This window comes from Sceloporus undulatus, chromosome 3 (assembly GCF_019175285.1).
Source record: "Sceloporus undulatus isolate JIND9_A2432 ecotype Alabama chromosome 3, SceUnd_v1.1, whole genome shotgun sequence".
Lineage (NCBI taxonomy): Eukaryota > Metazoa > Chordata > Lepidosauria > Squamata > Phrynosomatidae > Sceloporus > Sceloporus undulatus.
This window is the reverse complement of record NC_056524.1, coordinates 149,341,340-149,363,522: the sequence shown is the minus strand read 5'-3', so window position 1 is coordinate 149,363,522 and position 22,183 is coordinate 149,341,340. Positions and strand designations below refer to the sequence as shown.

The window sequence follows — 22,183 nt, the reverse complement described above, 5'->3', positions numbered from 1 at the left end:
CAAAACAGGAAAATGGGCAACAAAATTTTAAATGAGAGCCAATGTAAGTGTGAATTGATACATGAGGGTTTTCTCTCCTCCTGGGTCACAAAATTCAAACATATACTTACAGGAATGAACTGGAAATTACTAAGACAGAGCATGATGAACAATTAAAACTATTACCTCTATAACAAATGTGAGAAAATAAATATTAAGAGAATCTTTGTTTTAAAAAGATATTAGAAACCTTAGGATGCAGCCACATATCAAAAACTGAGTAGAGAATGACCCTCAGAGCCACGAAAAGCAAAGATTATCAAGGCATGAAATTCCCTCCTTAGATATGAGCAATGGCAAGAACAGACAGTAGTCAGTACTTCCCATAATATGTTAGTTTTCACAATCAAGTTAGCTGATTTTACAGGGAAAGGATAAGTGTATCCATGATCACTAAATGGATCCTCCAGACACAAAATCCATGTGAAGACCAGTTGAGAGACAGAAGCAGGTGAGATCTGTTGCAGACTTCCTGGAAGCATGATGCTTAGCCCCTTGATCAGATTGAACAGATGTTCACCACTCAGCCTGCCTCAGTTCAGATTAATCTACACTCCTCCCTCCACATTTGCAGCTTTAACTATTGTGGATCTGATTATTCACGAATGTTATTAATATGTTATCTCTAGGTCCTCCAGCACAACTCTTTGGTTTTAACCAAAAGTCACCCTGAAGGACCTAGAGAGAACACTCCACTAGGCATTTATAGCTCCTCCAGTGCAATTCTGTGTCTAATGTCTGGCAGATGTTGAGCACTGAGTTGCACTGGAGGACCTAGAGATTCCTAGAGAGATATTCTCTCAGGTAAAAACATAGTGGTTCCCCCCCCACCACCACATTCACGGGGGCCTATGCCCCTAACCCTAGCGAATGTGGAGAGACAAGTGTAGTAAACTCCATCTTCACTCATTTTACCATGCAAGTGCAGACCAGCTATTCAAGAACAACATTACACCTACTACTCCAAGGCACTTTTGGTTTTGTGTTTTACCATTCCCTCAGGGTTTAACACAAGTACAGAGAAAGGAGTCAGTCTAAGAAAATGAGTGTTTTAATCAGGAAACAAATAAGGATTAAGAAATTGATTACAAGAGAGCCAACAACCCAGCCAAAGTAAAATGACTGTACAACTTGGAACCACCATGGTTAGGCCATCCTCTGAAGACTGATGACAGAATTCTTGGGGGCCAAAGTCTGAGAAGTAAAGAAATTGCAGCAGCCAGCTCAATTACTGTCCTGGAGCCAAAATGTCCAGACGTTGCCTTTGATCATCCAAACAAACCGGCAGTACTGGCTGAGGGAGCACTTCCAACTTCAGCCTGAGCTCCTCTGAGCAATTGCTGTGGGAAGGAATGATGGTGGCGGAGTCAATGTGCAAAAAGCAAACTCTGCCTCTCCTGCCCGTATGATGAGTGAAAGTTTTTAGAACCCTATAGAAAGTTGTATACATATTTATAAATGCCAAAATAAATATTTTAAAGAGACAGGCTCCACTATATCTCCTAACATGCGTGTATGCACACGCATAGCTACAGCTCTTTCATAAAAATGCTTTCATACAGAAGGGGTATTGAAAAGCACTGACCAAGGATCAGCCAATTAATTGCCCCGGTACTCACTCTCTCTCGCTCATACACACAATACACATGAGTTTTCTTCACTCTACCTTCAGGAAAGGAGAGAACAAGGAAGTGGAGCACAGCCACAATTTCATGGAGGAGGAATGTCATGGTATAAATACATCAAATCAGTGGTTTCCAACAGTTAAAAAAAGATCCCATGAGGAAGGATGTCATAAAGAGAGCTCTAGCTAAGGAGAACAGGGACTGCACCCCAGGTCGTCATGGTGAGAAGGTGGCCATTTCCAGAGAGACCCTTTGCCACAGATCCTTAGTCTGCTTGCTACGTTTCAGGTTCTGGAGGATGTCATTAAACTGCATCATGCCCATAGGAGTCAGACAGAAGGCGCTTCTGGCGCTGCGAATGGCATTCACAAAGTCGTCATAATCTGCTGGAGTGAGATGAATCAGCCGGTGGTGGATGTACTAAAGGAAAGCAAAGGGACATGGGACTGAATATTTCCAAAGTTATACTACATTCCTAAATGACCTCTGATCAGTATCTTCTTTCTTGCAAAGGGGAAAAAGGAATTCTGGTGGGCATAAGGATTCCCTAGATCAAGACTGAACAACTCTTGCAGGGTTGGGGGCCAAATTTTCACACCTAGCACCTACCATGGGCCAGATAAGGCCTGACAGTGGCAAAAATAAATAGGGTAAAATGAAACCAATAGGGGGGAAATGAAGCAAGAAGTGAGGCCAAAGGCCCCTTCTTAGTTTGACTGAAGGGATGGGCTTATGTCTGTTTCTCAACTTGATTAAAGGACACGACACATTTGAACTCGAGTTTTGCGGAGGCTGTTAAGACTACAAAACCCAAAAGGCCTGGCTATACGGAACATAATTTTTTGCTTTTTTCATTCCGACATGTAACAATTTCAACTGTCTTCTTGTGCTAGTTGAATGCAGATTAGAAGCTTGCAGGAGATGATAATTCCACTTTGAGCTTTATTTTTCCCCCAGCCAAGATATAAGTGGGGTCTGCAAACAAGACCCAGGGCACCAAATGCAGCTGCTAAGCCACACTTTGTCTCTCCCTGCTCTAGATAGTCAAATATAAGTAACACTACTTTCAATACTTTTGTTGTTATCTTAACCAGCATCATATGAAGTAACCTGGGGAGGGGAAGAACGAGTATGTCCTGGCCTACGATTACCCAATGCCAAATGAGGATTTGAACCTGGATCTGTCGTTTACACTTCACCAGGAAGAAGTTACCAGCAGACTAGGAAACCCATGACAAACAGCCAAACAAGATAAACTTTGATGGAAAGGGAGGTGATAAAAGATCTCCTAGGACAATAACACACCACTAAAAAGAAAAACCCCCATTTCCTGGCTCAATCCTTTCCATAAAACAGGGAAGAACTGCATTTTCAGGTGGCCTTTAATAAGAAGGGAAAGTTGATATGCGGGACTGGCTTAATTGCTTTGATTTAATCAGGATCCACAGTAGACCAACAGGTCTGATAGCATGGTCATCATCTTTACACTGGTCAGGCAAAAAGAGTTGACTATTTAGGCATAGCAGGAAGCATTCTTGAAAGATACATGCCTGCTTGCTCAGTTGGGAAGAAAGGGCCATGTGTACCTGTATGTAGGCCTGCTGGCACCTCTGTACCAACTGGTGGAAGGCTGGTGTGCGCAGGTGGTTGTGGACATGTGCAGGATTGAGCCTCTGCAGAGATTCCATGATGATCTCTTGCAGCACAAAAGGGCTCAAGACTCCTTTGGCTGCTCCAACACAGAACTGATGCACATAGTTGACACCTGCAGAAAAAGAAAGATGGTTACAATGGGATGGAGATAATCAGTGGAAGCAGGCTGGAAAAGAAAAGAACATTCTTCTCTTTCACAGCAAAAGGCAGAGCACAACTGTGGTGAAGTGCATGTCAGACAAAAAAAAAAAGAGTCTGCCACCCTCACTAGCAAATAAAAACAAGGTGGGGAAAAGGCAGCCAATATAAAAGGACACGACACATTTGAACTCGAGTTTTGTGGAGGCTGATAAGACTACAGAACCCAAAAGGCCTGGCTATACGGAACATAAATTTTTGCTTATTTCATTCCAACATGTAACAATTTCAACTGTCTTCTTGTGCCAGACAAATGCAAAAGTTTCTGTATAATTTTCAAGCATTATTTGTACTTGAGGTAAGTTCATAAAAATCTAATTGTGCAAAAAATATTTTTGTACAGAATACAATGTCTTTTACACAAAGTCTGTCTTTTGCACAGGAAACATGCCTCCCAATCATGAACACATTTTCTGTACAGGTGTCCCCCATGCTTCAACACATCACTTCTCGAAGATCTGTAGTTTCAGCTATTCTAAATTACTACCAAGCACCACATATTACAACCAGTACCCAGGTCATACATAGACTTAATGGATTCTAGTTGCATATAATTTAAAAGAGTCAAAAGAGTGGTTTGGTGGCTGAATCTAGTAAACTTCTGTCCTGAGCTCAGACTGAATTAAAAGAAGATTGTGTTGCACAACATTTTGCAACCATACACTGTTTCCCCCACCACTGGCCACCATCTTTTTAATTCAGTTTGTGTACTATATGAGACAACACAGCAAGACATGCAAACATCTCCTGGTTTTCCTCCTCTGATGCTGGGGAGGACAGTGGAGAAGGGTATTTGCTGCACCTGGAAATGCTCAGGAAACTCTGAAAAAGCTTTAAAGGAGCAACCAGAGCATCCTGGCTTGCTCTGCTGAGTGCGCAGAAGGGGAGGAAAAGGAAGAAAGCAAGGTGCAAAATAGGCACCGTATGTGAACACATTTGTTCCCCATAGTATGCTAACATGTTTGTTCACCCATAATAAAGAGATTATGGGTGTGGAGTGATTGAAGAGGTGAAGGGCATAAACTCTCAAGGGCTTCTCCCACTCCACACCGCTCACCAGATGATGAGCATCCAAACAAGGCAACACATTTGCTCACTGAATACATGTTGTTTTGAACAAGAAGTGCCTGGAATGCATCAGGAAAGCCCACTCATTCACCTACCTCAGTCTGGCATGGGGGAGGCAGAGGAGAAGCAAAGGTGAGAGTTGCAGCAACCTTCTTTGGAGGTTTTTAAACAGAGGCTGGATGGCCATCTGTTGGGGGTGCTTTGACTGTGTGTTCCTGCATGGCAGGAGGATAGACTGGATCACCCTTGTGGTCTCTTCCAACTCTATGATTCTACAGCAAGCGAAGAAAAGGTGGAAGAGGTGGCAAGCGTGTACACCCTTCCACAAACAATCTTTTCCTCTCACTTCATTTTCCAGAGCGACTGGGAACAATTATGTTCATGTACAGCATCTATTCCACACACCCCTTTCTTCCTCACACTGCTTTTCTTCCTTCTTTTTCTCCCCTTCCATGCAGTCCTCAGCAAAACAAACCAGATCACACCAATTATTCCTTTAAAGATGCTTCCAAACTTGTCACTGCATACAGATGTCACCTGCTTATTCAACAGGTTAGGGACCAGTGCACTGATGGTTCTGCATTTTGATCTTTTCTGCTTTTTGACAGTGACCTGGTCCCTGTCGAATAAGCAGGGAACTCCCGTAAAGAAAAACCACATGTATTTTTGTCCAAATTAATTTCCCTGTAATCTCTAGAATCTCATGGCTGTTCCGTCTCAGCAGGGTGTCTCACATAACATGACACCCATTCTATACTGCAGATGGAAATATTCATGAGTATCCTTCACAACTAACTACTGGCAATCCTGTCTAGAGCTTCTGGAATAACATCTCAGAAACCAATTTTGAGAATCACAGTGGGAAGGCAATGTTGTTGCCAAGTACTTATAGAGACACATTCAGTTATATGTCAGAAGAATCAAGATTTTAAACGGAAACTTTTCAAAAAGCATCCAGGAATGTGATCTGTCAATTTCGATCCAGGGAACTAGTGGCACTACTAAGGGTAATTGAATTAAGAAACTTGGTTAGATTAGATCAGAAAAACTTGGTAGAGTTTTCTGCCTTGGGATGAACAGACCTTTACTCTTCCTGGCTCAGAATTTACCTAATTTGGCAGCTAATCCCAAGAGCCATTTCACATCTTCCGTGTATGGTGGGCTGCGTGAGAAGTTGTTAGGGTGGTCATTGTGAGCTCTGCGGCCAAGCATCTCCAGTGCCAACATCCCTGAAAGGAAGAACAAATTCAAACATTTTCAGTCAAACTGAGTTTAAGACCCACAAGAATAAAGGACCAGCACCAACTCACTCTCATTAAATTTGCAAATGGTTTAGATTGGAGAAACAGCAAATTCCATCTAATCTTTTCGCCACTTTTCAAACATTAACAATGTTTTGAACTCACATGCATTATGATTTGAGAGAGGAAAAGAAGCTTGTAGAATAATTTGGAACAGAGGAATTTTGAGTGGGGAAAACAGTAAGCTACACACATCTCTTCTTCTGCTCCAAAATGCCCCCTCCAAAAAACAAACAAACTAACTTTCCTTTTATTTAAAAAAGCTAACAAGACATCATCTCAAGTTCATGGAAAGTTTCAAAGCTCAGCCTGGCTCTTTGTTTTGTGCTCTCTTAAACAGGATTCTGAAGGCAAGAGCATTTTGAATATCCAAACACAGTGGTTAGTCCTACTACACACCAATTAGGAAGGTACTTAGACAGATGAGATTCTCCGTGTGCTACAGCCCTGTTCAAACATTGCTCACCACACTCTTCAACAAGAAGCAATGGAGTGCCCTGCCTCCTCAGACACAGCTCTCCTCACATGAAAGGCAGTGCATTTGCAGAAGAGGCATGTGTTCGTGTGGAGGCTCTCCATGCAAGGCCAATATCTAACTTTCCAAGGGTCATTGATCCACATGAACAGGAACTTCTTCAGGCATATCACTTTCCATATGAGGAAAGCAATGATGGAAAAGAGGACTCCTGCGAAAAGGGAGGACTCCTGCTACTATGTTAAAGAAAGGATAATTAGTGTATGAACAGGGCTTTGGAGAACTGCAGATGCCCAAATTCTACCTGTAATTAATAAACACAGCCAATGTACTCAAAACTTCATGTCAGAAGTTCAGCAGCAAACTGAGGCCGAAGAAGAATGGGTCATTCTGTGAGCAGGGTAATTCACAATGATTCTTAATATCTGAAAGCCTAACAAGCCAGCATTACCCACCAGCAAGATCTTTCTCCATCCCAATATCCCCCAAGACCAATCCATGAGGCACTGGAATTATGACATGTCAGCCAAAACACACAGCTATGTGCTTTTCCTCAAAGCATAAGTCAGGTTTGCCCCATAAAATGTTTGCCGCACCCATCTGGGAAACGTACGCCAGAAACTGGCAACAGGCTTCTCACTGTAAGTAAATCTTGAAAAAAGAGAGAGATAGAATTGAATCTAGGGAATACAAAACTTGTCACCTCTCTCTCATTCACCACCATTCTATTTTGTCCAGTCCCAGTTCCTATTGAAGAAGACATGTACAGATGGTACACCAGAATTTAGTAAATTCTAGTTATGGAAAAATATTCATCAGTTATGGGAGAGGCAACACATTTTGTTTTTGATCTCTCGCTTCTTAATTGTATTAGGCTCTGGAATAAACATTCTGTTTCATGTAAATACGCAGTGGTACCTCAATTTTTCAGTAATTGTATCAATTATATTAAATAGCTGTAAATGGTGATGGAGAAGGAAGTATGTTTTAGTGGTTGCTGTACCTTTAGACCTGTACTTACCTTTTTTTAAAAAAGAGAGCTAACAAGATCATTGAAATTTATCCAACTGCGGATGTTAGGATCCATACCGTTGTTGTTTAAAACAGAGTACAGTGGGCCTTTGGTATCCACTGGAGCTAGGTTCCAGGACTCTCCATGGATACCAAATTCAGTGGGTGCTCAAGTCCCATTATGTGTAGTGGTGTAGTAAAATGATGTCCTTTATATAAAATGGCAAAATCAAAGCTTGCTTTTTGGAATTTTAAAAATATACATTTTCAAGCCATGAATGGTTGAATATCCATGGATAGAGAGGGCTGACTGTATATTCTGTTTGGCCAGTGAACCAAAATGAACAAGGTGGAAGCTTTCTTAGAGCTCAGCACACAGATGGGATTATACTATATCCATTCTCAGGACATGGACCTCACTGACAAACCTAAAGGATCTGAATCCAGATCATCACTAATTTCTTCATATCACTATCAGCCCTGAAAGCCCATGTGTTGTCAGCAATCTTAATAACCCTGCATTGCCAAGAAGGAGCCATTCATTGTGAATCAGGTGATATCTTGATAGTCATCAGAGGACCAACACAGCAGAAGATGGGCACCTAACATCAAGACCTTGGAAATTTGAGTATTCTTCATAGGAATGAATCTCAAACTTCTTGGAGGTTTATTTGATCAGAATGTATGCATAAGAGCTTGTTTTGAACAAGGTAATTCATGCAGTTAAAACTTTTCATCTGCTATCCCTAGCCTGATTACTTAACACCACAGCTTCTTATATCAACAATAGCATAGGCTAAATATTGTCTTGTGGTAGGGTGGGGGAGCACATCAGCTTCCATGCATCTAGTAACAGTTTTGAGCAAGCTACTGGTTGTATCACCTGATCAAAGTCTGGTTTCCCAATAATCAAGAATCCCTTTAAAATGGTAGCTCAGCCACTGTAACCTGGCATGACATGTTCTTTACAAAAATGAGAATCTGTTACTAGTGAAGAGAAACTAATTTTCAGCAAAAGTTTCTCAATTCTACATCATTTGAACAAAGGGCTTGTTCTACATTGACTCAAGATATAATGAAAAACCAAAGATTCTGGTACTCCTCATCGCTGGGCCGTTAGGGTCACAAGAGAAATGCCCTTAGTATAAGGGACAGACTTATTCAAGAAACTAAAAATAAATTCAACCATCCTTAAGGCCAATGTGGCTGAAGAAGTTCCTAAATGTGCAGCAACTATAGTTGCCTAAGCCCACCAATGCCAAGCCATATCATTATATAACCAGATTTCAGAGCATTATTCACAGAAAAATGGAAAATCTTCATACCCTTGACTTCTATTTTACTGTTTTACTCAGAGCTACCTGCTCTAAAACAGAGCTGCCTGCTCTTAAATAGTTTTTATGGCCTGTTACAGACAGGCCAAAATAAAGCTGCTTCGAGTCACTTTGGAGGTATGATATTTAAATGATGCATGAGTCCTAAGAGTCCAAAAGCCACACCAAAGCTGCACTCCAGTCTACAGGACTGGAGTGCAGCTTTGGTGTGGCTTTTGGACTCTTAGGACTCATGCATCATTTAAATATCATACCTCCAAAGTGACTCGAAGCAGCTTTATTTTGGCCTGTCTGTAACAGGCCTAAATTTCTAATACAACTTACAAATGCACTGAAACATCAAGGTTTGGTGTTGGACATCTTCCCTTCTTAGTTCAAAAATTAGTCCAAACCTGGCTACTGCTGCTTTTCTGAAGAAAAGGCTAATAAGTTAGGAAGTCTTGCCAATTCTTGTCAGAGGAAAGAAACACAGTTAACAAGCATATCTCAGTTGACACAGTGAAGCTCCTTGCCCTCTGAGCCCACCTTCCTCCTTTTTCTCTGTATAGCTGGAAGTTTATTTTAGCAACATTGGCATTAGGAAAGTGATGGACAGTTGGAGAAACACAGACTTTGGTGCTGCGCTGCAGCAACATGTCTGCAGTAAACAATTCAATAAAGCTTGAGCTGATCCTATTGTTGCTGTCTCTGCCTGCATACAACAGGCAAGGGAAGCAGCTTCTGTCTTCTGACTCCATTACTGAACATGCATGAAAACAAAACACAGAAAAGGGGAGGCCTCAGGAGCTGTTATTCTTCCAGTACTGCAAACACAGTCTTCTTCTGTGGACTATTACTACCTACTTGGAAGACCAATACACTCACTAATACATTCCACTCTCACTTCTCATTTACTCCCCCAAAAGATCCATTTATTAGGTTCCTTGTAGCCATACACTTCTGTCTAAACCAAGCAATCTAAGATCATGTCAGAACTCAGATGATCCTAGCACAGAACTGGATCAAAATACAATAGACTATTCCTGAATGCCAGCTGAAAAAAAGTGCTAGACTCACACTTAAGTGTCCTTACCAACTCGGTAGGCAGAGTGGAGGTAGTGCAACCCTTGCGGACTGACGGGCTGACTGTGTTGCTCATCCTCAGAAGGAAAGCCCCCAGTAACAAGGGAATTGGGCTGAGAAGACAGGCTTGTCAAGGTAGTCCCTTGAATTGCTGGGAAGGTAGACCCTGCATGGACACTTCCAACTGGAGAGAACAAATGACAGCATAAAGGGAAAGAAAAATCATTAACATCCAACAACAACAACAGGACCTCAACTATATTCTGCTCCAATATTTATCAGTGGGCTTAATATAAATTCTGGTAGAAATAGAAAATAGTGAAGCACCCTCAATACGTTCTACATAAAACACAACATATAGGTTCCTTTTTTGTCCTAGGAAACCAGGCTGTGAAGCCAAAAATTTTGCAGAGATCCATGTGGCAATCACTACTTTAAAAAAAGTGGGGTGGAGTGTAAGGAATTGAAATTATAACAGAAGAAAAACAGAAACAAAGAGAAGGAGCTTTAGTGGCGTGGTTGAGAAATGGGATTTTCAAAAACCATACTTTCCCCCCTTTCTTCTTAAGCTGAAAACATGGAGGGGGTCAAGTGGGGGAGTACATTTGTGGATGGCATTTCTCAACATCTTTATGGTAAGGCATTTAGTGCAGGCATTTAGTTCACATTTAAATGGTAATTTGATATGTACTCAAATTTTCCACACTAATGTATATGTAAACCTTTTTTTAGTTTATTAACTATTAACAAAATACAGTAATCTTTTCCTACCAACCTCTGCACTCCTGCCTTATACATACTGTGCTGCTGTTGTTGTTATGTTTATTTATACCCCAAGTTTTCTTTCAAACTGGAACTCAGTATCTACACTTACAATATGAAAAATATCACTTTGAGACATGTTTAGATATAGCAAGTAGTATAGAAATTTGCAGTGGGGGCAGGCAGAGGGAGATATGGGAATCAAAATGTAGCACTTAGGATCAGAAAACCTGAGTCATGACTGAAAGCTACAGACTGTCACACAGCCACAGTAAGTGCTCAAGTCAATGGAGAACAAAGTGGTTATGAAACAACAAGACATGACAGTGACTAGGATCAGTACTGATCAAAAAGAGAGTTTGTTGGTACAGGGGACCCTTGGTATCCACTGGGATTTGGTTCCAGGAACCTCAGTGGATAACAACATCCATGAAGGCTCATGTCCAACTAAATGGTGTAGTAAAATACGTGTCCCTTATATAAAATGGAAAAACAAAGTTTGCTTTTAGGGGATTTACAATTTATTTTCTTTAATACTTACAATTGGTGGATAAAGAATCCATAAATATAGCAGGCCGACTATATAGGTTCTGAAGAAACCAGAATCAATAGCACATGTAGAAAATAAGACATTTTGCAAAAGTCCTCAGGATTAATCAAAGTTCCATCCAAATTTCATATATAACCAGTTTCCAAAGCTAAGATAGTGGTCACCTCCCCAGACTGTTCTCAATGTCACAAAGACATTTTGGAATATCACAATGACACTGAAAGTGGCCTTGAGGCCTTGACAGTGTTATCTGGCTATTTTCCAGGAAAAGACAGGATAAATGCCCCAGCAAAGCACTGAAAGAAGAAAGGTCCCTGTTGGTTCCCTGATATACTATACTCCTTACACTGAGGGGGGGGGGAAGCTCATGTTTATAAATGGTAGGGACTTTTCATCTGCTCTGCCAATGCTTTTTGAAGATGACACACACACACACCATGGCTATTCAGATGACAGTTGATTTATCTTTTAAATTATATCTAGCTGAAATAAACCAGCAAGGCAGTTCCATAAACACAGAAAAAGCCCTTCCAAAAACTGCACCATCTGCTCAGGTAAAAGGGAGTCCTCAAAGATGCTGTTCATTTATAGTCCTCAGAAAACACCCAAAGGCTCCACAGAAAGATTATTTTCCCTTTCTGAGAGGCATGTGTGCTAGCTCTCCACCTGCAGCTCTAGAAACAGGTATCAATAACACAGCAGCTGCAGATACTACTGTATATACAGGCCCCCACACCCTCATCACTAAAATGAAAGTAAAAATCAGTTACTCTCCTCAAAGAGAAGTAGACTGCTTATAAAAGAAACGCTAGACTCCAGCTGCAACTATTATCATTATCGCAGGATGCCTTTGGGCTTCATGGGCATAGAGGCATTAGAAGAAGATGTCTTCAGTTTTGTATATTAAAAAAAATTAAGAGGTATGGAGAAGGGGATTAACTGTCATCTTTCTGTAAAGGGTGCACTGATGGCATAGAGAACTGCACGTTTAAGTAGTATGTCTGTGCTATGAGGGATCTAATGATCACTTCTGGCTCATACTTAGGGTCTTGGGCAACTGGTAAGCTTCATGAAAAGCAAGTGTTCGTTTTTTAGCCTTGGAATAAATGAAAGCTTAATGACCCCATGACTGAAGACTCCCTTAAGGCAAATATATAGAAGCTTAGGCTAGTTGTTTCACAGCAATATAAAGGTATACCTCTCCCATTGCCATAGTAGGCAATTATGATGGGTACAGAAATAGCCAGAAAATATCAACACCACTGTATTTTCTGCCAGCATATCTTCACATGGCAAAACATACTCACTTGCTACATTGGAAGACAGTGACAGCCCTGTCTCAGCATGGTACGGATGAACAGCAATCTGCGTCATGGATGGGACAGGCACGCCTGGAAATGACACTGCTGTAGCTGCCAAAGATGGGGTTGTTACCGAGTAAGGGTACTGTGCTCCAATGAATGCTGGGTGGACACCCTGCAAAGGAAGAGGACAGGGAAGATGCCTCAAAGCAGCCCATCTAAAAATCATAACTGGATTCCCATCACACAATTTCATTCCTGAAAGTCATAAACCCATCACATATTTGGGGAGAATATTTTTTAAAAAATACTTTAAGAAGGGAAAAAAGCATGAAAAGAGACCAAGAGCCAGTCAGCCTATTGTGATTTCTAGAGCCTGTCTTGAGCTCCCACAACACACCATTTGGAATAATGAGGGGCAAATTCATAGTTTCTTTTACAGTAAGGATTATGTGAGGTATGCTTTTAGGTAGCATGAATACCAAGCCAGCTGCAGCAATAAGTTAACCGTTGAGATCCTTTTCCTGACAGTTACTAAAAATGACAGCCTCCTCAAAGATGAGTTACCTCAAGCTTATGAGTTATTATTAACATCAAAACATACTCCAGAAGAAAAGGTGACAAAAGTCTCCAAAACACAGGAACACGCCTTTGATCCCAGATCCATTAAAGTCTCCAGATGGCATCAGCAATACCTTTCTCAGCAGTGTTAAGCTAATTTGCATACACAGGCCTGTTACAGACAGCCAAAATAAAGCTGCTTCGAGTCACAGTGGAGGTATGGTGTTTCAATGATGCATGCGTCCTAAGAGTCCAGAAGTCGCACCAAAGCCATGCTCCAGCCCTAAGGACTGGAGCGTGGCTTTGGTGTGGCTTCTGGACTCTTAGGACATATGCATCATTGAAACACCATACCTCCACTGTGACTCGAAGCAGCTTTATTTTGGCTGTCTGTAACAGGCCACAGTTTCCTAGGTTACATCCGTAGAATCTCCAGTGAACAGTATGTCTCTTCCACAAAAGTGGGCAATGGAAAACACCTTTGCCTGCTATCTTGTCTACTCACCTAGGCCACAACATTATGGGGAGAGAGGAAAATTGTCATCTTAGATTCTTAACAGAGAAAATATAACTTACTTGAGGATAAGCAGAGCCAGGCACAGGGAAGACTGCTGGCCGTGGCATGTGTTGAATTGGGTGCCCAATGTATTGAGGGTTGCAAGGGATGTGGGTCTGGAGTGTGGTATAGGGATGTAGACCTTGGGTATGTGCATGAGCCATTGCAGGCCCTGCCATTGTGTGTTGCTGGTAGATTGTTGACCCCACTGAGATCACAGGCACCACTGTTGCTGCTGCTGTTACTGCAGCCGCCACAGTCACTGTAGTGGGTTCTGATGTCACTCTTGTATCTGCCAGTCCACGGACTGCTTCGCAAGATGCCCGGGCTCCACTTGCACTGCATCCTGTAGCTCCCTCCCTCTGGGCAAGAGTTCCACCAACAGTTTGTTCATACAACCAGTACCACTGGTGAGCGACTTCAAAGAGGACTTCAGGATAAACACCACCCCCTTTGGCTGCTTCCTCCACTGCCAGGCAAGCTTTCTCCAGCATTAGGTTATCCTGTAACAAAGGTAATATCCATTATCCAAGGTCAAGTTGAGAGTTATATTTCTGGTGAAAACCTCTAAGTGTATCCCACAAATGGGGTGCAACCAATGAAAAAGACATCATTATGGGCACTCACCCATCTCATCTGAGATGGCACAGGTACCCAGAGAAGGATCATCCCTGAAGGTCTTAATGCAGGAGCTAAATTATGAGAGGGGCAAACATTCTCATTCCCCTGCTAAAGCTTCATGATCAAATTCTCTCTCAGGAAGAGATGGTTGACATAGGTAATAGGGAGAAAATTTAAGATGGTCCCTATAAGAACTTTAATGGACCAGAATAACTTTACAGGTTATCATCAGCTTAAAAGTCTTTATCACCTAAGGAACCATAGCATTTCCAGTATGTCCAAATCAGCTGTGCCACTTTCAAATTAGGAAATTAATGCTTTAAAACATCAGCTAAATCTGAGTATGCTATACCTCATCTTATCAGTTAACCTCATCTTATCAGTAAAGGTTTAACAGCAGAGCTACACTAAATTCCCATTATCAATAATTATAAAATTGTGTGTTAGATCTTGATTTAGGCACACTTAGATAAATGTAATGAAATATGTGGAATGTAAGCTGAATCTATATCCCACTAATAACAGATTTGCAGTAAAACCTACTGTCTTGTGCAACCTTAGTCTCTGTGACTAAACATGGATCCCAGCACAATGTCTTTAAAAAACAGAGAAGGTATGCAATCAGTTTACTAGCCTCAAAACTGAGAAAACATGCTAAAAAATGAATCAATTGTCCCTGATCATTTCAAATGAGAAGTAATTTACAAACATTAAAATCATATGTAGGTATTGTGTTAAAGCCTTAGGCAAATCCAGTATGTGTTTTTGGAAATGTGAAAAATGGTTTCTAGCCCCTGTGCTATGTTGAGCAAGTGTATGGCAGAAAGTAATGGAAGGCTCTCTGTACATTATGTACACAGAGTTGACACAGGAATAATGGTTAACCTGACATTTGCTCCAGAACAAGTCAAAGTCTATTTCTGGAAATATCCTAAAACCACCACCTTTGAATGAATGCTTCTTCACGCCTAAAGTGATTCATTATAACAAAATGCATGAAAGGTCTTAAATACAAAACCATTTTATCCAAAACTGAGCCTTTAAAAAAATTGCATGACAGTCCAGGATATTATTAAGCTATTTGCATTATTGTATTCAAACTGATGTTAAGACATCTGCTTGACATATACCGACTTCCTACTTGGTTTAATTCAAATTTGGGATCTCTTTCTTGTTACTTTTTAAGTAGAACTGTGATATATATTTATATACAGGCATACCTCAGTTTAAAAAGCCTCTGAGAAAGAAGCTTCTTTTTACAAAGTCTTTTTATGCCTGCCCAGTCCCACTTTTTCCTTGTCCTCTGTCTTAACTAGAAGGTTTTTTTTAAGAAGCATCCTTGGTGCACCAATAGTGAAGGAGGGCTGGAGGAACACAAACTTGCAGTGTTGAGTTGCAGAAGTATGCCTATAGTAACCAACACAATAAAGCTTGAGCACAGGCAGAGTAGGATTCTGCTTTAGTCAATCCAACAGTAGTTTTGTGTGTCTCCTCACAACAGAAAAAGTAAATAGCAACTGCCCTGGGGAACCTTTCCGGAGAACATGTGATCAGTGAAACAGAAAGACAAAGGGAGAACAGATAAGCCTCACTAGCTACTGTATCTGAAGCATTTTTAAAAAAAGGATCTGTAAATTTGACCACCAATAAATTATTACAAAAGTGGAGGCTGGTGGAAACAAAATCATCACTGGATGTGTTTTGGGGAAAGCCTTGCAATGATCTCTAGATTTCAATTGTTTTTTGTTACTCATGCAATGGTTACCTGACCTGGTTGTTTCATTTCACAAATGCATATGAATAAAAAGTCTGCTGAAATATGTTCAAGCTGCTCTTCTTTTTTGTTGTGCAGGAACCTATCCCTATTCTTTCCATATTATTTCTGCCTCTGGTACCAAAGTTTCTGTTAAAGTAGTAATGCCCAGGAGCACATCTGCTTCACTAACTGAGGCACACCTGTATTATAAAAATATAAAATAACACCAAGATCTTTGGATAAGATATTCCCTTTTTGACTACAAAGAAATTCCCCTTTTATTTACATAAGTCACATGTAAATAAGCTGCCGTATAAAGACCAACATTTTACTTCTGTATTGATACCATCTCTCTCATTTAATGCAGAGCTGCCATGAAAATGTCAGTTTTAAGCACAATGGACAGCAAAACATCTACCAAAGAAAAACACAGCTTCAGCCCTACACCTCAAAAGCAATCTTTGATTGTATATTGATTGTAAATTTGTTTGTGTTAAAAATTAAGATTTAAAAAAAAGCAGGGAGGGACTCTGCCAGCACAAACTGGTTGTAACAGTGGTGGGGATCATCTGGCACTCCAGATATTGTTGAACTACCATTTTCAGCATTCTTCGCTATTAGCTATGCTGGCTAAGACTACTGGGAGTTGCAGTCCAAACACACACAAAGAGGACCACATAATTCCCATCCTAGAGCTACAGGAATGGGCTGAAGATGTCTGAACTGCTCACCTGTTCCTTGCACTGGACCAGCGCTCTCTGTATCTCATTTGGGTTCAAGGCATGAGCATGAGGTAAGCAGCTCAGTGCCAGCTCAGCAGCTGCCCGGACCATATTGGAATCCCTAGCTCTCGATGCTCTGTCAGCCAGTGATGCCACCTCAGGAGGGGTCAGATGACCATCCCAGCATTCCACCAGGATGTTCAAGGCTGCACTGCCAATTTCCATGGCTTGCCCTAGAAAAGAGAGGGAACAACAAAGAATCTTGTGGTACCTCTATGGACTAAAAAATTAGCACTGAGATCAGAGTAAATGACACAAGGACAAGACTGTGACACTTGTGTGTTAAAGACGACATGCATGTAAAATGATTAGTGATGGACAAAATCCTGGCACTGGTAATCTAATATGGACAAATTTCAATAAGGTTTAAATCAGTTGTGAAGCGACTGTGTCACTTCAAAATGAATCATTTGGAACAGCATGAAACAATCCCTATTGGAGTGATCAAAGATCTATTTAGCCAGTTTTTTATGTGCAGAGTGCTGACCTAACACCTACTGGAAACTCTATAAGAAGAAAGCACATTCTTGCTCATGTTTTCCAGGAACTGCTTTCCAGATGTACTGCCTATCATTCTGGAGGTAATGTATAGAGCTGAATACATCACTGTGCCAAAATACAACCTGAAGAAGATTCCTGTAGAATTCAAAGATAATGTCAAAAATGCCTTTGCATTTTAAGCCTAACCAGGAACCAGAACAACTCTGGACTGAAGCAAGGGACATTGTCATGAAGGAATAAAAAAAAGGCATTACCTGCAGCCAAAATGGAAGAAAAGCCTCAGTGGATGACTGATGAAACTCCTTAAGCAGTTAAGGACAGATAAGAAGCAAAAATAAAAGGGGAGAAAAATAAGGCAGAACCCCAAACAAAACTGTCCAATGACTTGTGCACCGCAACAAAGAGAACTATCAACGCAGAAAAACAGAAAATGACAAGCAAAAAAGATAGCATAGCCCCACAAGGTCTGAGAAACCACAGGGAAATTTCAACCAAGAGTAAGGATGCTCTAAAATCAATAGAGGGATGCACTGCATGTTCAAGAAGAAACAAAAAGACGTTGGAAAAAATACACTTAAGAACTATATAAAAGAGATGAAAAAATGAGATATTAATTCAAGGAAGAAGCATTTGAAAATCAAGCCACAATTTCAGAAAGTTAAGTGGATGCTGCTCTCAAAGCACTTGGGAGAAAAAAAACCCACCAGGAAAAGGTGACATAGCAACAGAGCATCAGAGAAAGAATCCACTCACTCTTACTAAATCGGTCAGTAAATAAGGAAAATGAAACAACGGCCCACAGATTGAAAATGCTCAATATACATTCCAATCAATCCCCAAAAAAAGGGACAGCAGGGATTGCAGTAACCACAGGACCATTTCATAAATTTCCCACACAAGCTAAGTGGCATTTAAAATTCTACAACAAAATACTTTTATCCAGAGTGACCAGATGTCATAACTGCAAAGGAGGACAAGGCACTGTAAAATGTAGGACATTTTTAAAATAAAGCCTTTTAACACTAATATAAATATAAATTCATGCTTCTTAGACATGCTCAAAATGAAGGGCACTTTGGAATTCCTCCTGGACAAAAGGTTGAAATGTAAGGCAGGTCCTAGAAAAGGCGGACATCTGGTCACTCTCCTTTTTCCAGATGTCTAAGCAGGGTTCAGAAGAGGAAGAAGTACTAGGGATCATATTGCATTGTATAAACATACAATGGATAACAGAGTGAACCAAAGAATTTCAGAAGAAAATCAGCCTATGCTATAGAGATTATAGCAAAGCATTGATTGTATAGATAATGGAAAACTCTGGATAGCTCTTAAAGAAATGGGCATACTACAAAATTCAATTATCCTAATTCATAACCTGTATTCAGTACAAGACAACACAAGACAGAACATGAAGAAAAAGAATGGTGTCTGTTTAACTTTTATGCTAAACAGATTATATGCAAAGCTGAATTAGAGTGTGAAGAAGATGGTGTGACAATTGGAGGAAGAAACATCAACAATTTAAGATGACACCACACCATGAGCAGAAAATAGCGAAGTCTTGCAATGACTACTGAAAAAAGTCATGGGTGAAAAGTGCTAAGGCAAGTTAACAGATGATATTAACAAAACAAAATCAGTGAGCACAGATGATTTACATAACTTTGAAGTAGACAATGAAGACACTGACATAGTAAAACATTTTCCGATACCTTGGTTAAGTCATTAATCAAAATGGAGATTGCAGTCAAGAAATCAGGAAAAGACTAGGACTTGGAAGGGCAGTTATGAAGGAACTAGACAAGATCCTAAAAGATCTAACACTGAACACTAAAGTTAGGATCACCCAAACCACTATATTCCCCATCACAATGCACAGATGTTAGAGCTGGACAGTAAAGAAAGCCAATAGGAAGGAAATCAACTCATCTGAGATGTGGTAATGGAAACCCTGCCAAAAAGACCAATAAATGGGTCCTAGAGCAAATCAGGCCTGAGATCTACCTGGAAGCCAAGATGACTAAACTGCTACTCTCACACTTTAGACATATGAAAAGACATGAGTCACTAGAAAAGACAATAATACTTGGCAAGGTGGAAGAGGAAAGTGGATAGACTCATTGCAAGACGGTCAAGGAAACTAGATTCGGTCAAGGAAACTACAGCCCTGAATTCCCAAGACTTGAACAGGACTGTTGATGACAAGGTGGCTTGGAGGGATTGCATTCATAGGGTCAGCATAAGTTGAGGTTGACTTGACAGCAATTAACAACAACAGCATTGATATTCTTAGTCTATGTGAATGCGCTTCCCAACAATTCTTCAAGAATTCTTTAACCATCTGTAGTACTCAAGTTTATTTTAAAATGATAAAACAGACCAAGTGACAGACCAAAAAACACAGAAGTTTTTAACGATGTAAAATCAGGTAAATATTCCATATGGTATACTTTACTTATATATGGTGTTCTTTATTTCACTTGTTCCTGTAATTTACTAGAGGAGCACTTCCATTTACAGATGGGAAACAGAGAATGTAGTTTGTCCAGATATGTTGGCACCCAAATTCAAAAGCAGACAGAGAGCCAAACATCTATCTGCTTGATGACAAGTCTCTTTAATGTAATTACTCATAGCACTAATTACTCATTACATTAATTTCTCTTGAATGCTTAAAATAGGTACAGCAATTATAAACTATTTAATGCTTAGACACATCATGAGCCACACTTTTATGTAGTAAGATGATTTCTAAATGCTGTATTGGAAATCAAAGGCAGAGTTTGCATAAACGATCAATGGAGGAGGGATGAGCATATACAAAGATGTAAGGAAAAAAACTCTGCCCACAAAAAGTAGCCATTTATTTAGATATTGGAAAGCCAAGATTAAAGTCTCATTCATCCATTAAGCTTCTCAAGAGGCTCTGAGCAATTTGTTTTTCCTGCCCCTGAAGCTCATCTATCTTACAGAATATTAATACATATATAAGAGAAAAATCTGTGAATATTAGAGGGCCCCAAAACAGAAACTTGAATCAGCATTCAAAACAACAGAATAATAACAGTAAATAACGTGGGGCAAGTCTCTATTTTTTCCTCCTTGTATTCATTTCCATTTCTACAACTTGAAAATCAGCAGATCTAATGGGACATCCTTTGTTCCTGCTCATTCCAAATTGTTGCCTCTACTGTGTGAGCTAGTGGGGGAATCAATATGCCATCAAGTTAAATAATGGCCAGTTGCTCCCTTCTAGCTCTGTGCTTCTAAGGATAAGTATTACCCAAAGCCTTCCTGGATGGTAATCTCCATTATGTGGTCAATACTGTCCTGTTAAATTTTAGCCATGAGTTCTTAAGTATCAATGGCTGTAAAAGACCATTACCTGGAACAGGTTTTCAGTTATGGACATTTTGTGTTACTAAGGGGCTTCGAGCACTCCAAACACACAGTGTTCCCACCTGTGATCCAAGAGACATGGGAGGAGTAGGTTCGTGAGAGCCAGTTGGGAGAGACAAAGTTGTGCAACCCCAGTGCATAGAGTCCAATCTCAAAGGCGCAAAGATGGAGGTTGCGATGAGGCCCTTGGTGGCCACCACTGGAGGATGGGTGAGTGAAAATCGAGGTACTGCTGTTTCCGCCTGCCTTAATGAGAACTGTCTTGGCCAGCTCAAAATAGAAGTGTGCAGCTGCTTCTGAAGGCTGATTTGGGACATGTGGTGCATGGCTCTCTGGCCGTCTGCCTTTATACCTGGAAAAAATAAATTATGTTTTAAAAAAATAAACTTATAATAGATAAACTCACTTCACTAATAAGAGGAAAGTCATGGGAGAACTGTAAAAGACTGGGAACCATTTGTAATTTTTCTACAAAAAGAATGGGGAGAAAAAGTAATTAAAACAATTTTTGAAATATGAACTTTGGAAACATGAAATATAAGTTATGTAAATTGGATAGTAATATATGGTATATTTGATTTAGCATTATGAAGAGTCATAGATAAAGTAAGATAAAGAATTTATTATTGGTAAATGGAAAATCTTGAATCATTATAAAGAAATGGGTCCAGAAGGAACTCAGGAAGTCATTTTTTATGTTTGATGGGGTTTTGTCTGTCTGTGTAGTTCAGTAATAACCTCCACCTCCTTGTCATACTTCTACAATGCAATCTAGATTTTGAAAGGTTACACACTTTGGATTAGGGACAATTCTTACCTGCCGACCTCCACAGTCTTTGCACGTGCTCCTCCACTGGCTCTCCTGCTTCCACTGGAAGAGGAGGAACCCAATGAATCACTAGAAGAGCTGCTAATGCTGTCACTATCCTGCCCTCTGCCCCAGGAAGTGGCTGCCCATCCTCCACGTAGGGGCCGTCGGCTGAGGGTTGGAGAACTGTCTGAGGTGGTTTCTGGTGCACTGCTGTCAATACTGGCCATTCCTGCAATACCACAGTCAACAAAGGTAAGCAAATTTAATAAGTGCATAATCACTGTATTATTACATGAAACATAAACAATTTCATGCTTCAACAAATGGGGAGAAATTTATTATGTTAGTAAGATCATGCAACATGACTTGAGATATCCCAGAGAGCCCAATTCAAATCTCAGCCAAAAATTCACTACATGGTTTTATAGGGTATAATACTTACCTGATCTACAGAAGTGTTATAAGAATAATTAAGGATGGACATGAAACACAGTTAAAACCATGAGTCAAAACTGTGTTCAATGCACAATATGAACAAGGGGGTGGTGTTTTCAATGAACCAGGCATGAATTATTAAAGTAGAAACAACCTGTGCCATCTGAGACCTACCTTCTCCCCTTCACCAAATGAGATCACCTGAAGGAGAAAGGTGTGGATTTTCTGTAGTGACATCCCGGCTTGGCAACTCTCCCTAGACATAATCACTTGTCAACTTCATTACTGTCTTTTAGGTGTCAAGCATAATCCAGCCTATTCTCAGAGGGGCTTAAAACTACCCTAAATATCATCAGTGGTTTTGCATATTTTCATCTGACTC

At 40.4% G+C, this 22,183-nt stretch overlaps 1 protein-coding gene across 1 annotated transcript in view; it reads right to left on the bottom strand.

Annotated features, from left to right (window-relative positions):
• Positions 1-1,068: 1,068 nt before the first annotated feature.
• ZSWIM8 (zinc finger SWIM-type containing 8) overlaps positions 1,069-22,183 on the bottom strand; it is a 73,693-nt gene continuing 52,578 nt past the window's right edge. Inside the window, exons 18-26 of the mRNA XM_042459698.1 lie at positions 21,373-21,595; positions 20,618-20,907; positions 16,605-16,828; positions 13,517-13,999; positions 12,386-12,554; positions 9,777-9,950; positions 5,693-5,812; positions 3,251-3,429; positions 1,069-2,084 (exon numbers count right to left, since the gene is read on the bottom strand). Of these exons, the coding sequence (XP_042315632.1) occupies positions 1,881-2,084; positions 3,251-3,429; positions 5,693-5,812; positions 9,777-9,950; positions 12,386-12,554; positions 13,517-13,999; positions 16,605-16,828; positions 20,618-20,907; positions 21,373-21,595 (2,066 nt within the window). The 3' untranslated portion in view covers positions 1,069-1,880. The remainder of the gene's footprint in view (positions 2,085-3,250; positions 3,430-5,692; positions 5,813-9,776; positions 9,951-12,385; positions 12,555-13,516; positions 14,000-16,604; positions 16,829-20,617; positions 20,908-21,372; positions 21,596-22,183) is intronic.